General features: G+C 46.2%; 1 protein-coding gene across 3 annotated transcripts in view; it reads right to left on the bottom strand.

The window, feature by feature from the left end:
* Positions 1-226: 226 nt before the first annotated feature.
* The window catches only part of RASSF6 (Ras association domain family member 6), a 48,228-nt gene continuing 31,937 nt past the window's right edge, over positions 227-16,517 (bottom strand). For 2 of the 3 annotated variants that reach the window (XM_033061000.2, XM_033060999.2), the window contains 9 exons: positions 6,867-6,945; positions 6,362-6,513; positions 4,504-4,595; positions 3,878-4,062; positions 3,679-3,780; positions 2,774-2,825; positions 2,125-2,243; positions 1,941-2,038; positions 227-1,245 (listed from right to left, as the gene is read on the bottom strand). In XM_033061000.2, coding sequence (XP_032916891.1) covers positions 1,170-1,245; positions 1,941-2,038; positions 2,125-2,243; positions 2,774-2,825; positions 3,679-3,780; positions 3,878-4,062; positions 4,504-4,595; positions 6,362-6,513; positions 6,867-6,945 — 955 coding nt within the window. In that variant the 3' untranslated portion in view covers positions 227-1,169. Of the gene's footprint in view, positions 1,246-1,940; positions 2,039-2,124; positions 2,244-2,773; positions 2,826-3,678; positions 3,781-3,877; positions 4,063-4,503; positions 4,596-6,361; positions 6,514-6,866; positions 6,946-15,423; positions 15,571-16,517 lie in introns of those variants that run through there. The other variant, XM_033061001.2, reaches the window with a different exon arrangement.

Here is a 16,517-nt window from a genome sequence, read left to right on the forward strand (position 1 = left end):
TGTGCTGGGACCCCTGGAATTCCCTCCAGAGATGCTGGGCACTGCTGGGCCTGTGGGACACTACTGAGAGGCTCCCCTGCCTGAGCCAGAATTTTCCCATTATTTTCTGCCGCACTTAGCACCCGGCAGGTGCTTCCAGCCCCACAGCCCCTCGGAGCAGTTGGGATCACAGGCGGCTGAGGTAAGTCACAGATTCCAGGTAAAAACCACCAACTACTGCAGGAGCACAATGAACTGCGCACAGATTTATTGTATTTACACGTCTATAACCTAACACGGAACACAACTCGGCCAGAAAGGACCTGGCACTTGGCTGCTGTGCCCTGGTGGGGCTGGGCTGGACCCAAACTGCATCCCTGGGGAGGCCATGAGCCTGACCCTGCAGCCTCTCACCGAGCACTTCTCAGTTCCCTGTCAAACAGAAAACACGGGAAAACGCACAATCATTTCTTCCAACTACAAAAACCACTGCGATGCCTTTCAGGAGCCAGAATGTTTGGTCGGTTCTTATTTACAGTTCTCGAGGTATTTCACTGATAAATTCCCTGACATTGCTAAGAGCTGAGCAGCTCCTAAGTGGGAGGGTTTCCAGTTATATTTTCCTAACAGTAGCTCAGAGCTTAAGCAGTTTCAGCATCCACCAGCCTGCAGCCAGTGGATTTCAGGCATCTTGCATGGATACTTTATAACTTAAGTGAAAATTCCACCTGCAATCTTAAATACATAAATATCTTCTGCCACTTGGCTCTACTGAAAAGCTTTCTGCTTTACAATACAACATTTTTCTAACAGAGCATAACTCCTAATTTGCACATTATCTATCAGCACATAGGATATTGCAGTGTTTTTCTGCGCCAGCCTCTCGGTACCAGGTCGTACATCAGCAGGATTTCAAGCCTCGGGCTTTTCAGGGGATTTTTTTGCCCAAGTTCCAAGTCAGATGCGGCATGCGCTGTTCTGGTGAGGCAGTGCATCTCCTCAGGGGATTGCAGCCCGTGCCCCAGCGCTGCAGGAGCGGGGGCGGTTGAAGCTGCTCCTTCCCCACCGTGCCCTCTGCGAGGCTGAAGCACTGCTCAGTCCTGGCCCCCGGGAAGCACAGCAAGGATGCCCTTCGGCAGCCCGGGCCTTCCCGAGGGGCCGTTCCCGGGGGGATCCAAGGGGCCATCCCATCAGACCGTAGTCTCTGTTTTTTTAGCACTTCGACTGCGAAGCTGTTGCCGTATCAGGTTCTTCTCTCTTAGGTACCTGAGAGGGAGAATGCATTGAAATTACCTCTGCAAACTTTCAACCCACATTGCAACCAGCTGGGCAAATGGCAATGAAAACTTTCCCAAGGCAGGCAAGTTTAATATCTTCTAAACATTTCCTGGACACTTTGATTCAACGTGATTATCAGCCCATCATCCAGTAACAAATCGATGGCTGCTGCAGCCTCTTAGTGCTCTTGGACTCAGAGGCTCACAAATATGGGAGCCCCTCTGGCTTGTACCTGTGGGGCATTCTGAGCTACTGCCAGGGGATCTATCCTGTCATTGACCTCAAGTTCAACGGGGACATCTGGCACTGATGTGGCTTAAATGCTACAGAACAGAAATAGTACCATGTGTGCACTGCATTTATCCTTTCCAAGGGAAAACACAGCAGCAAGTACAAACTGAGGCAGTTGAAGGCTCAGAAAGCAAACAGGAAGCAAAATAAAGAGAAGTTACTTCAGAAGTTTTCTGAAGACCCCACTCTGTGTGTAATCAGTATTAACTCTGGAAGCTTTAAGAGCTGGAGCTTTAAGACAGGGAAAGGATTGTAAACCCTCCCAATCCCTTCAGCCTTCCATCACGGTGCTCTACCCGCACTCTGCACATCTGTATGTTCTCCTCATGAGCCTGGCTGCAGTTGTGCAGATTGCCCTGGACTCTGGGACACCTCATTTTGTGTCTGTTTACCTTGACTTTGTCTGTTGAATCTCCTGCTTCTCCTCTTCATTTATTCTGTGCAGAATCGACTCCAAAAAGGGAAGATGAAATGAAATGTACTGAGCAACCTAACAAGGAGGAGACAAGAAAGGCACTACCACCTCTGGGCATTGAGAAAAGTTCCATGAACTCTAAGAAGTGAGGATATACGTACATCACTGCTGATCTCCTCCACGACCCCATCCATGAGAAAGAACTTGGCAATCCTCTCAGAGGGCCCCTCCAGCAGCCTGTGCAGCAAGGGAACATCTCCATCCCTCAGCTGCTTCTTTTCTGCAATTTATAAGCAGTGTCACAGGACATGGAACACCCCACAGGGGCTCTGTCTACCTCCTGCAGTCCTGAGCCTTTTCTCCTGACACACATCCCACGCTGACTCAAGTGTGATCACCAGATACCTTACAGGTCCCTAATATTGTGCCATTTCAAGCACCTTCTCCTCAGTTCCCTCCTATTCTCTCAGATGTCCCCATTAAGGGAGACCAAATCTCCCTTTTCCTGAAAAAGGAAGAGTAAACTGCTATGGAAGTAAACTTCTTCCACTGAACAATGAGTACTTGGAACTCAGCATATGCAATCCAAAGCTGTCAGCTGAAAGGCCCACAAAACAATTGTTCAGCTTTTCCTCTCCAGAGGAGACATCTCTGAAGGGTCCCTTACAGGGCCAAATGCCACACCCCACACCCAGTGCACAAACGAGAGAGAGGTCTGGGACGAGTCCTGTTACTCCAAGGGACACATTCCACACCCCCACACACAGAATGATCAGAGATTAAGTGATCAGGCAGCAGTGACTGGCTTACCTCCAGATGCACGGATAACATAAAGTGCAAATTCATGGGGGCTGTTTTCTATCTGTGAGAAAAAAAAGAAAATCCATTTAGACTCACACCACTTCCCTCTCAGCACATTTTCCCCGCGTGTCTCAGCTCAGAGATTTGGATCCAAGTTGGAGACAGGGATCCTGTCTGTAAAAGAGTTAAAAGATACTGGATCTGGATAAGACAGAAAGCTGGGCTGCCCTGTAACACACTGTAACCCCAGATCTTTCCTGCCTGGTTTCCTTGCAGCATTCTTAACTACTTCACAGAGCTCACTTCTCCCATCACACGTAGGTCTGCTATTTGTGTTGCCATCAGGGTAAACCCCTGTGACCCAGCCTTGTGCCTGACAGGCACATTCAGAAAACAGCAGAGCTTTTGAACACTTACTTTGGAATTTATTCCCTACAGCTTTACACCCTGCTCTGAAATTCCCTTCTGTATTACTCCTAGAATCTAAGTTTTCCTTCCAAGACACTCCCAAGTGTTACCAATCACATGAAGTAATTCTGTTATAGTGAAGTCTTTAGACAAGTTAAATAGGAAGTTAAAACCACTGAAATAGAAATTAAACACCAAGCAGCCATACAAAATCAAGGTATTTGAGAAATATGCAGCAATAAGGGCAAAGCTACTTCTGGCCACATATGACATTGGTGGTGGGAGATGGTTCCAAGGAAATTCCAAGAATTAAAAAGAAGTAGTTTCAGGCATTATGGCACTGCATTTGAACAGTACTTTTACCTCTGCCCTTCTGCACCTTTCCAGGTGCCCAGCTCTAAGGGAAAGCCCTCCTGGACACTGCGCTGCTCGGCAGCTGTTGGGCAGCAGTGTGCTGGAGTGCACATTGGAATGAACGTTTCCACACTTCCTGCCAGCAGACTTACCTTAAACTTACGAAGCAACTGCTCTATCACTTGTCTGGTTCTCATCTGGCTGTTGATTCTTATTTTGGTTTCTGATCCAAAAGCCGGAGTGAAAATTGATGTCTGGGAAGAGGAACAGTCACGGCATGAGCTAAGGCAAAACTCACTGGACAGGGTTCCCTGTCTCTCAGGTGACAGAGCCAAGCCTAAAATCTCCTACCTCGTAGTTGTAGAAGTGGCCATTGATTGAGAACCTGTGAGTTTCTACTTCTGCCCTGGATATCGTGGGGAGCTTGACCCTCTTGCGCACGACCGCGGCATCGCTGCTGGTCCGGGGCAGGGTGGCACAGTCGAGCTCCTGCTCCCTCCTGGACTTCAGTGTGTGACTTTCATAGCATGGATAACCTGGACAGAATTAAACCACACACCGTGTGCAGCTGCACTCCACTTCCTGCCAGCACCCCCAGAGGAAGGAGGCTCTCGGTGAAATGATTTATTTACTATTTATTACTTTTTGGGTAGGGGAGCATGGAGCAGGAAAGGAACAAGGCATAGGCGTACGATGAAGAACAGGCTGACTGCAGTGGTTGCAGTTTGCTGTTCTGTTCCCTTGGCAGTGATTTCTTGGATAAAAGCACAGCTCATTCCCACTGGCTGTTCACCAAGCCACCTGCACAGCGCTGTTGGCCCTACCAAGCCTCAGGTCGGTGTTTCCCCAGCCGGTAGTACATGTTACACAGAGCAAAGAGATTTCCCCTGGCTGGCAAGGAAGGCCTGATGTGTGAGATTGCTTTTGCACTGACACAGAACACAGTTTTTTGTTAGCATGAGAGCACCAACACTAACTTTGCTCGAGGTCTGGCTGTTCCTCAGTGGACTTCAGTGTATCCCCGCTAATGTGATGGAGGTCATCAAATTCTCCCCAGCGAGTCATCCCCCTGAAAGACCAAACATGCAGTTATCACTGACTGCTCCTCATTAACTCTGCTACTTCAGTTTATCCTGTGGCCAGGGTTCACGTAGAACACTCCTATCCCTGCTCAGCTTACAGACTTCAGCACAGTAATTTTTGTTTAAGTCATAATAAAATCAGGTATTAAAACCTGGTATGACCAGGAATCCCAAATGTAACACATCCAATTCAGAACCTGTTGAAGATCAACCAGGACATAACAACTTGCAGTAATTCCTGATCTGTTTTACAGCAACAAACCCTGGATGAATCACACTCAGAGTACCAAGCAGGCACACAAAACACATATATTGATGTTTAATAGTTACAGAACACAGGTCTGTTACACAGGTTAAATTACACACAGCCCCTTGTGCTGTCCAAACCAGCTGTGTATGAGAGCAGGAAGCTCCATCCAGCCTTCCAGAAAAACTATATTCATGTCAATATTTCCATAAATCACTGTCTAAACTCTTCAGCATAAAGTCTTCAGCCAGATATTACTCTGATTGAGAATAAACCAATTTGTAGAACAACATTAAAAATTAATTTCGCATGTGTGTATATATATATATATTCTTTTTCCCAACAATATTCAGACACCCCCAATTTACACACCAAACAAGATCTTGGTTGTATTCCACGCATTTACCAAGTTCACTTAAGATCAGACAGCCAAGCTGCTCTGCATACCTTAAAGCATGTTGGGGCAGCCCCACGTTTCTGAGATCACGAGTTAATGTTTACTTTGGGATACAGATTTCCACCAGTCAGAAGTTTTTTAAGAACTGCCTTGCAGGCCACGTGCACCCCACACCAGCAGACCTGGTCAAGGTAAACTGGGAGCCAGATTTGCCTAAAACTCAGGCTCTTTCCTAGTTACTCCTGTCAAAATTCATCCCTGAATTTCAACAGACAGAGATGGGAAGAAGACTTTACTGGAACACCAGAGCTGCCAAGGTGGCAGAATTAAATCCCCAGTTCCAACATGTCCCACACGCAATCCAAGACAATATGCAGCTAGAAAAACAAACTCTGCAATACACACTTTATCAGGGAGTCATTCAGGGTGAACATTGGCTCTGCCTCTGTATTACAAGGTTCAGATTCAGCTCATCAAATTCACCAACCAAGGGTGGGGAAAGTGTTCAAAACAAAGCAAAAGTACACTGGGTACCTGTATCTGCTGAGCACAACACACTGGGATATAAAATGTCATCGGCAGCAGCTGGAACAGCTGGTCTGTGGGCATTTTAAGGGTTTTTTGCACTAAATTTTACACAGACAAAGCCAGTATTCATTCCCTGACTTGAACTTCACCTGAGCAGCAATGGTTCCACACCTGACATACCTGGGAATTTAAGTTGGCACAGACAAACCCTGAGCACTTACCTGCCAGATTTTGGCTTTGTGCTCTAGTGTGTGTACCAACATGAGCCCTTTCAGGGACAGGTGTACATGGAAACACGTGGGGTTTGTTTGAGTCTTTCCCCATATTTTTCTATACATCAATTTCCTAGTCCTTGTATAGGAATAGTCAGTTCCCATGAAAGAGAGAAGCCTCCTCCAGCTCCTCAGCCTGAGGGCCAAACACAGATGCTGCAAACACAAACCTTTCTGCGCAGCAGAGGCTGCTGAAAGGCTCTGCTGTCCAGCAAGCACCACGGCCTTCGGGAAATCTGGGATATCCAGTGCAGCCACAACATGAGCTATCTTGCAATGCTAGCCTCCTTAGGGAAATTCACACGTTACCTTTTACTAGGGAAAAAATCCACATTTTCTGTTGACTTCAGGGTCACAAAAGAGGGTATCTGCTTCTCATCCTGAATTTTCAATCGGATGGGATGTCGCACTCCCCAGAATATTGAGAGGATCCCTTCAATGAATGGTGTGCTTCCTTCTCGCTGGAGAAAAACAGTGAAACAGTTAGTGCTGCATAATAACAGAGTAAAAATAATCAACTAGCAACAATCTATCCTCCCTCAAAGTAACAGGAAGACAATTAAATCGCTGAGGCTGACACAGCCCTGGAATAGATTAATTACTTGGAGAATGTCTAACATCAGTTTTGAGCAATTTCCAAAACAGCCAAAGCTGCAGGATGGCCTGATCCGTTGAGGAGACCAGTTCTGGTTTATTCTGTTAGATGGAACAATGAAAGCACCACAGCAAGTGCTGGCGTCCATTGCTGTGAGGAGGAGAGAGCACTAATTTGTGATGTCCAGATTAGTGGAGTTTCTCACCCCTAAATCCTTACCTGACTATATGTCAGTTGCAGATTCTCTTGATCTGAATAGTAAGAGTTGTAATTCTTCAGAAGAAAACTGAGCTGCTCTCTAGAATAAAGATCACAATGAAAAAATATTTTTAACATCTCTGTAAAATGCCGGCGGTATGTGGCAAGGTAACTGTGTTACCCACTGCATCCTTGTATCAGTTTATTAATGAGCCATACCTCCTTTTCGGAGGGTCAAGCTTTGCCAAGTTACTGGGTTGCTCAGAAATTGCTTCTTTAAAGACGCAGAGGAAATTAATGAGTCAGTCCCACATGACCTCAGTAACACTGCCCCAGAACAGCTCTTGTACTTTGCACCTCTGTAGCAGCCGTGAGGAGGAAGCGAACAGAACGACATCCCCATGCACCCATGTTGCAGGTTACTTGAACTAGGCTACACTTGGTTTTCCCTGCATGATGGCTTCCATTCAGTTTTGATACTGCTTCAGATACTTCTCTCATCTCCAAACACTTACAGGATGTCCAACATTTCTACTTCCCTCTGCTTGAAACCAAGCAGCTTTGCACCATGTCTTTGCTGAGAGGAGAAAGCAAGGAGATGAGGAGAACCTCTGCAAGGAGCCATGGAGACAAAAAGCCAGCTGCAGCTCAGGCCATGGAGGGCTGAACAATGACAGAATTAATTGAAATCTATTTCAAGGCCACCCAGACTGAAACACTCTTCCCCACACTGTTTAAAGATGACTCAGACTGTAATTCAAGCAAGCAATTCTCACCAGCAGAGGTGGTTAACCATGGGGAACAACTGCATGGAAGTGTACAAATTCTTCCTCATGGACTGACGATTACAATGGCTTCATGTCCTGCCTCGCAGTGATGTGTGAAGACACCAAGTTTGTTTCCAAATAGTGCCTCTTATTTCCACATTTGTGTGAGCTGTTGGGACAGCAGATGGAACGCACAGCACCTGCAAACTCTGCCCCACACGTTCCTCAGAGAGCTGCTGAAGCTATCCAGAGCTCAGGTACCATCAGAAACACTATTACAACTCCTCCACCAGTTTTAAATAAAGAAGTGTTCCCAGAGGAACTGACAGCCCAACATGGGGAGAGGACCCAGGAGCGTGGCCTTCCGCTGGGCCCAGCTGCCCACACACCAGAGAGGAACCAGGGACAGCCAGGAGGGCAGGCAACATGTCCAGGCTGGGCTTGGGGCTTGCAAAGCCTGAACACTGAAAGCTTTCCCTGGCATACCTGTGCCTCCCCTCTGCACTTAATAAACAGGACAGTGGCCTCTTGCTTTAAAGAGCTTTTTCCCGTGTTGAGAAGGGAAAAGATCAACTGGGCTTTTACCTAAAGAGTAACATGAGGACAAGGGCTGCACCATTAAACTCAAGGTTCATTGCATTCCCTGCTAATTCTGTGGATGTAAATTATTTACTTTACATTACTGCAATTCCACACACAAAAATATTTTTAACTAGTTTTGTCAACTGGATTCTAAACAAGGATTTTCAAAATTTACTTCAACTGACTTTGGTCTTAATTCCTCAGAATACTAGTGGCAAAACCCCTACTTTGCATTGGGTTGAAATGGCTCATTAGTGTCTTGTGAGCTGTGAGGGACCACATGCAGGTGATGCCACCAAAAGGGAATGCAAATAGAGTTGGGTATGAATCAGATACAAGCCCGGTTCTGATCACGCTGGCTACAGGTAAACAAGATTAAGCATGTCTTAGCCTCGTACACAGGCAAGTTCCAGATGCAATTCAGGATTACCAGGCAAGTAGGAGATAGGCAGTTCTGCCTGACAGATGTTGTGACAGACCTGCCGATCCTTCTCAAGGGGTGCTTCAAACTCAAGTCTCCTTGTACTTCACAGCACTTGGCAATCATTCTATTGACAGCTGTTATTGCATAAGTATTTTCCAAGCAGGGAGTTGGGAAGGTGAAGATGTATCAGAAATACATAAGGACTTGGGTCCCACTCTGAAGCCCACCCATTAGCCTTAGTCCACGTTGACTGCAAAGGCAAATAAAATCACAGACTAACAGCAGTAAGTGGTCTGGTAAGGGCCATCTCTGAAGCACATTCTGTCTCTCAGAGCAAGCTCTCAAGATTTTCTCTCAGTTTCTTGCCTTGTCTAGAAAAACTTGCCATTACCTTACTCAGAAGTTTGCATAAGTAAATCTTTCAGGTTTCAGCCTTGCATTAGTGCAACCAACAGTGACAAACCACACAAGCAATTAGAAAAGCCCTGAGGGAAAGATTAACAGCGGCTCACTCTGACTTGTTTGTCCCTTCGTAGTAGAAACAAAAGAGAAAAAAACAATTTTCCTTCTTTTTGCCCCAGAAGGGACTGTGTGCACCAGCCTAGTTCCAGGAGTAGTCTTACTGTAACACATCTTCCTACTGCCCTAACCTAGAGATGGATGCCATCTCTGCTGAGTTTGGCATCTGGAAAATCAGCAGCTGTTGTGTTGCAAGCAGCCTTGTGACAACAGCCAAACACAGCCATTAACAGAAACCAAAGCCAAGTAACTGGCAGAACAACTCACCCCCAAAACATAACACGCACTGCAGATCCACCACTTTCTTCAGCAGCAAAAGCAGGACACAAAGGAGCTGCAAGATCAGGTGCCCCAGGGGTAAACCACAACAGAGCCCAGGCTGCTCTCTGGAAACACTAACCCAGGACAGCTCACCTGTGCCCTCCCCTGCCCAAGCCCTACACACAGTCTGTGAATATTTATGGAAGTTATGCTGGAGACGCAGCAGTTCCGCCAGCCAAATCATCCCACAAGCTTTGGTCAGCCTTTTGATCCAGCCCTTGTGCAATTCCCAAACAGCAAGCTTGCCCCATCAGCAAGATTTGCAGGATAGAACTGGAAGAGAAGTAGTGTAACAGCAGATTCAAGGTCGAGATGAGGGATGACAGTCTGGAAATTGCATTGGAAGCAAGCCTGAGTGCATATGGAATGTCAGTGGTTCTTGAAACACATTATTTCCCTTTATGCAAGGCAAAGAAAGTTTAAACCATAGAAGTCAAGCAGAAAGATCTCACCTGGGATGCACATTTCATCACATGAACAGGCAAGTACATAGGGGAATAAAGCCCCAGAGACACTGGCTTGCCTGGCACATTTCCAAACATTATGGCCTGCCAAGTTCACACACATTAATTACCCCTGACACAAAAGCACTGCATCCCAAATTAGCAGCAGTATAAAGGGAACAACTCCTGAAGAGGGAGTGATGCATCTGCTGCCTGTGTGCTGTGGGCAAAGTCCTGACACCCTTCCTTGAAAAGGGAGAAAACAGCATTGCTCAGGGCACATAGGAAAGTATCAGGATTCAGGATCAAATAAACTCCATTGCAGACCCCATCCCTGGCTGAGTCTACAGGTAGTTTCTATCCCATGGGAAGATCAAGTGGGATGGAAATGAAGAGAGAAGAGGCCCTTCTTCTAGCTCCTGTGCTCTTGTCAGCAGGTGGAAAACAGTTTGGGGCAGCAGTAGGAAAAACTCCTCCCAGGGAGACTGAACGGTGGATCCAGAAAAGCATCCCACAAATGACAGCTGGACTGCAATTCCAAGCTTTTTTTTACAAGTAGGTGAAAGAGACACTTGCTCTGACGACAGCAGAGAGTTAGCAGCCCAAAAGTCTTTCTGCACAGATACCTTGCCATCCAGGACTGCCAAACTCCAAGCTGCAGACAAGCAGAGCTCAGCTCTGGAACTTATGGTCAATTCCAACAGATTTCCAAGACAGGAAAGTCTTCTTCCCTAACTTGTAATTTTATTTGGAATCCTCCAGAAGGGCTGTTCGCCTCAAGGAACAAAACCCACAGACCCAAAGGTTTAATGCTCTGTTATTTTAATTACACGCAAAGCCCAACTCTGTTCTGTAGACAGGTTAAACTAACTAAGTGGTAGGGACTGCTGTTGCTAAAGGCTCAGCTTTCTACAGGATCCCCTGTGAAGGAATAAATGTGGAATAACTTGAAAGAAAGCAGCAAGGTCATTAAATATTCAGGGTTTTACTAATTTACCTGGTTACACACTTTTCTTCATTGATGAAAACAGAAGGCAGATGCTGTGCCTTCATAGTCACTTTCTTCATTTACTCAGAAGAGAGGAATCTAAGCAAAAGGCCAAAAAAAGTAAATATATTCACTACTGCTACTACAAAAGATGGAATAGTAATCAAGCACAAAGCTTTACTTGGCCAAGTGGAACAGGCTGGGACACTCAGGCTGAGGGCTCACTACACCATATTTTGAGTACTTCAGGCTTTGCCTTAATACCCAAGTATTTCCCATTCCTAATAAAGAAAGCCATCAGCCATTCCCATCAAGTATATAATAGTATCTCCAATCCCAATACTACATCTACCAGGACTTTCTCAAGCAGTGTTAGGACTACTTCAACTCCAGGATTATGCTAGAGCTGTTCAGTGTGAGTCAGCAGCCCATCCACTGGTCAGGATCCATGTGTCCACTACGGATAGAGCATCAACCAAACCACACTTGCAATCCACCCTCATCCAGATTAATAAATCAGCAAATCACCCTCATCCAGATTCCTAACACCAGCAAGGGAAGGAGTGTTGGTGATTAACAGTGTCCTGCAGCACACCAAGAAATCAAGTGGAATAGCAAAGAGAGAACAAGACAGTAATTTCAGGGAGGTAGCAACACAATTTACAGATTTCCACATGGGGATTTGAGCATCTTAAGCAGGCAACGAGCCAGACCCATGACACTTAAACAATGCATTCCTCAATAAGCTTAATTATGGAGTCTAGGCTCTTTCCTTCACCCTCAGGTACTAAAAGAGAAGGCAGACTGAGGAGTCAACTGAACAAGTGGCAGCACACACGAAGGTGAAAAAACCCCAAAGAATCCCATGGAAAGCAGTAACATCTCCAAAGACTGCACTGGAAGCTGATCATTCCACTTCCATTTCTCTTTTTTGGGCATGATGACAAAGGAGCTTGGCTCACAGCACTCCATGTCCATTGTGCCTTATGCCAGGGGATTGAACTGAATCTGATTTCAGGCTGCATTGGACAGGGCCTGGTCAAAGATATCTGCAAAGCAGTTGATTGTCTATAGTCCCATTGACAAGCAGCCTTCCAAAAACTGATTTAGTAAACATTCAACTTTGAACAGATCATAACTGGGCAAAGTATAAACACCTCACCTCTGTGTACTGAACTACTGAGCTGCTTCTTTAGAGGTCACCAATATTCCATAATCATAGATAAATAGCTTCTAAAAAACCCATATGTAGACAAATGAAAAGCAGCTGATGTTTCCAGCAGTGCTCTGTCAGGAGCTCACTGAAAGAAGTAGCACTTCTTTTGTCCTTTGGGTGACATCCATCAAGACAAAAACATACCTGAGAGCCAAACAAGCCCAGGGACTTCTGTACAGACATGAGTTTGTGTGTGAGGAATACACTGCTGTATACCACTGCCTGGGTTTTCCCTCTGAAATGACTTCAGTAACCACTGGCCACACCTTGAAACCTGACTTTATGAGATTTACTTAAGACCTCTAAGTGAAGCAGCTGCCTGTGTCAGTGTAATTTCAAGCCACTTTTACAAGATGCAGAGGGGTTTATGTACTTTGGCACCTGAATAACTGAACATACACTTCAGCTTCCTCCCACCTGTCAGGAAACAACATGTTAAGAGCCGAGTCACCTCTATTAACTGTAGAGCAGCAACACTGGCAAGCTCCAGCACCGCTTCACTGCTTGTGGTTGCACTCTTTTCTACAGTATTTGGCCTTAAAATGATTCATCTGAAAGAAAAAGCTGATCTCTGCACATGGAGAGAAGTGACCTCTGCACACACAAAAAAAGAGATGAACGCTGTGTTTTACTACAAGTGGATGGCTCCTAGTAAATTATTTCCTTAAATACCTTGAACAGATTTTAACCAGCCAGGTCCTGTTAAAATGCTGAAAAACCTAACTGGAAGATTGGGTGGTGATGGGGATAATTCTTCATCAATGCCTCTCTCTTTGTCTCCCTCACAGCCCTAATATCCAGGACAAAGCCTTCTGTCCATGGCTGGCAGAGAAGCACAACTCTCAGTGTTTTCCTCAGTTATGTGACCTGCTGGGCTTATCAGCCTTGTACCAAACACTTCCACACCACCAGCTCACTCCAGAGATGAACCTCTTCTCCTTGGACCCTTTCCATGGGCACACTCTGGCCACACACCTCTCACAGCATTTATTTTTAGCCAAGCCCTAAACCTGTGGGCTGCCACCAGGCAGTGACTTCCCCAATGCCAGTACCTGACACAACAGATGTCAGGATATTTGCACTGGCGCTCCCTAAATCCACAAAGCTGTTACATTTTCCATCACCTCCTGCTATCTTGCTGCTTTCCATGTCACTTCCCTGTCGCCCTTTTGAGGAAGCAAACAGAAGTGCCTTTTCCATTGCTCCCTTGGATTTGAACTAGCCAAACCATGTTAATTTTCTGGCCGCTCCAACCGTATCTGCCTGTGTCATTTATTCAAAGGCAACCCCTGACTTACCTGGTATCACACAGGTGTCTTTACCATTGTGTTAAACTGGACTAGAAGGGCAGAATTTCCTCAGATAGGTTATACCTGGAAAGTGGGATCTTTGGCTAGACTGAGCTGCTGGCCTGAGACTCAACCAAGTAGAATCTGGTGCTTGAAGGAAGCCTGACTGAAGCCTGAAATATGTAGTGAAGGAAAGAAAGGAAAGCAAAGGGAAAGTCAGGAGGAAATGAAAACTGGGGCAGATGCAAACTGAGCATCTCTAGAGGAGGACTGCAACTATTGGAGGAGTCCAGGAAAAGCAAAGGGAAAACAGACCAGAGCACATTTCAAAGCTGCAAGAGCATCAACACATCAGGGCACAAGACAAATCTCACAACGGTAGTGAGCTGTACTTGTCTGTAAGACTCATATCTTACCAGAAATGTGGGGCTTTTTTCCCAAAGAAAAAGTCCAAGTGTCAGTGCAGAGGCAGAGAAGAGGACTTGCTCCCTTTGATTCAGTACAGTGATATTTAAGTCATTTACTTAAGGGGACAGACCAGGGACAGTAGAGTGCAGGAATGACAAAGCAAAAGTTAAGAGCAAATGGCTACACGGATTTCTAGACAAGGATAAAAAAAAGGCAGCTGCAAAGGAGGACTGGAAGGAGAGGGACACCCAGGATCCAGAACTGCCAAGGAGGAGCAGCAAGGCAGCACCTCAATTTGCGTAACAGCCTGGATGTTTTCTGGTGCATCCAGATATCAAGGCAGGGCTCACAGAGTGCTACACAGAGCCTCTGTCCATGCTAGAAAACCTAAAACCCCAAACCTCAGCAAAGACCTAGGTATTTTGACCCAGTGGTTCACAAAGCTCTTCCAAACCCTCAGGAAGTCAGGATAGGGTGATCCTCTCCCATTTCTTTTATAGTAACCACAGGGCTCAGCTGTTCATCACCTCAGCTATCAACTACACACACAGGGAATAGCTTGTACGGCCCAAAGCTTCGCACCATAGGCACAACACCATATCCAGCTGCATCCTCTAAACTCACAAGTGTCTGGTGTTTAGCAAATTTTTCAATCATAATTGGTTTCTAAAAAGATGAATTTAAGATTTGTTCAGATAGATAAACTCAGTATCAGCAGAATAATAGCTCTAGATAATAGAGAACAATAATAATAGATAATAACCCTATTTAATAATAGAGTACAAATAAGTACAATATTTATAATACTGTATATTACAAATATTTCAATAAGTAATTGTGTATATCAAATATAACTATAAGTAATAGGAAACAAACTCTAGTTATGGAACTTCATGTTCCCTTTTTTTTTCTTTTTGTTTACATTGGATGTCCCTACCACCAAAGAAAAAGGTGGTAATTAAAACAAAGTACTTACTCTGAACAACTGTGTTTTCCCCACTTTAAAGAGGGCTTTGTTTTTTTCCTTGGGCTTTCAGAGTCCTTCACACCTTATTTTAGTAACTAGTTGTTCAGTACAGAGCATTAGGAGCACAAATCGCAGCAGAAGCCCCGAGCCCAGGCAGGCTCGGAGCGGGGCTTGACAAACACAGCAGCAGCGGGTTATGCCAACGCGGCCCCGTAACTTGGCCAGGCACAGCGCAGCAGACGCACACGCTCCCTCCCCGCAGGCACTGCCCCACAGGGGCTCGCACACATCGCTCCCAAGCGCCGTGCCGCCCCGCTCCAGGCGGAGTCCCTTTGCCCGTCTCCAGCGGCCGAAGGGAGCGCATAAGGTCACCGGTGTCCCGGCGCACGGCACGGGCCAAGGGCGCTGCGGCGGTGGCCGCGGCGCTCCCTGCTCAGCCCAGCTCAGCCCAGCGGGCTCGCACAGCGCCCAGAACCCGGCTCAGGCATTCCCGAGCGGGCACTCCTCCTCCCTCCCAAATGAGCCCCGAGGATGCGGCTGGAGTTGGAGAGGTGCGGAGGAGCTGGCTCCCCGACAGCGCAGAGCGAGCAGAGCAGCTCCAGCCCCGCTCCGCACCTGCGATCCCAGCAGGAGCACAGCAGGAGCCCCACGTACCTTTCCCTGAGCCCTGAGAGAGGCATGGCTCTGGCGGACAGCTACCCCTGCTGCTGCATGGGACCCTCCGACCCTTCGAGCTGCGAGTTTCTGTTTTGCTTAACAAACTGGGAATGCTGGAAGTGCAGGACACTCCCCGCACCTCGGTGCACGTCGGGAATATTTACCTACCACTTTCTCCAAGTGCTGACAGGAGCCCGCCCTTAGCCACGGTTCCACCTCCAGGAGGCTCCGGTTAACGCTTTAATCACTAACTTTACAAGGAGAGACAACCTGCCGACTCCCTGGAATCATCTGGTGAAACATCTGTGCCCAAAGCACTTGCTAGGCTTTAACCTCTTCTGTTTCCTAATCCACTGGAAAAACCACGGTTTCCCTCACATATCCATCTTCAGCGTTTGGGGGAATAACTGGTACAGTCCATCACATCATGCCCCAGTGTAGATCTATAGATTTAAAACATGTTAACAAATTGTGACAGCACAGCTTGATGCCTTAGCTCCACACTGTTATTTTTGCTGAACTGTATAATACCCTTTGGAATATTACTGGGCAAGAGTGGTATTTGTAAGAAGGAAAGCAGTGCCTCTTGCTTTAATTGCTCAGCAGTAAATTGCATAAGCAGATGCTTAAGCTAGAAAAATGTATTGAATCAAGACACACCTTCCCAGTTCCTACTGCTTGCCCATCTGTTTCCAGCAAATAATTCCTTCACCAGATCAACTCTAAAACAAAAATTATTTGGCCACAGAGAAGAGCATGAAAAAACCAAACCTGAATTTGCCTTCACACTCATCTTATTGCACTTGTTTATATGAAGTTACTTTTGCTTTATATAATTTGATGTTAGGGAGAGGCAGAACAGACTCAAATACTCAAATATTTGATTCCTGATCACATCCTGCCTTGTGGTATGCCTCTCTCCAGAGACGGACACACCGCCAAACACACGCCACAAAAAGCCTGGCACTTGGGATTAAAGTTTGTGTTGCAGTTTCTGGCTTTGCACCTTGAAAATATTGACACAAGGGTTTAATTGGCATTTACAACATTGACAATCACTCAAAACATGAGGGAAGCAACATGCAAGCTTT

This window comes from Catharus ustulatus, chromosome 5 (genome assembly GCF_009819885.2).
Source record: "Catharus ustulatus isolate bCatUst1 chromosome 5, bCatUst1.pri.v2, whole genome shotgun sequence".
In the NCBI taxonomy this organism is placed as follows: domain Eukaryota; kingdom Metazoa; phylum Chordata; class Aves; order Passeriformes; family Turdidae; genus Catharus; species Catharus ustulatus.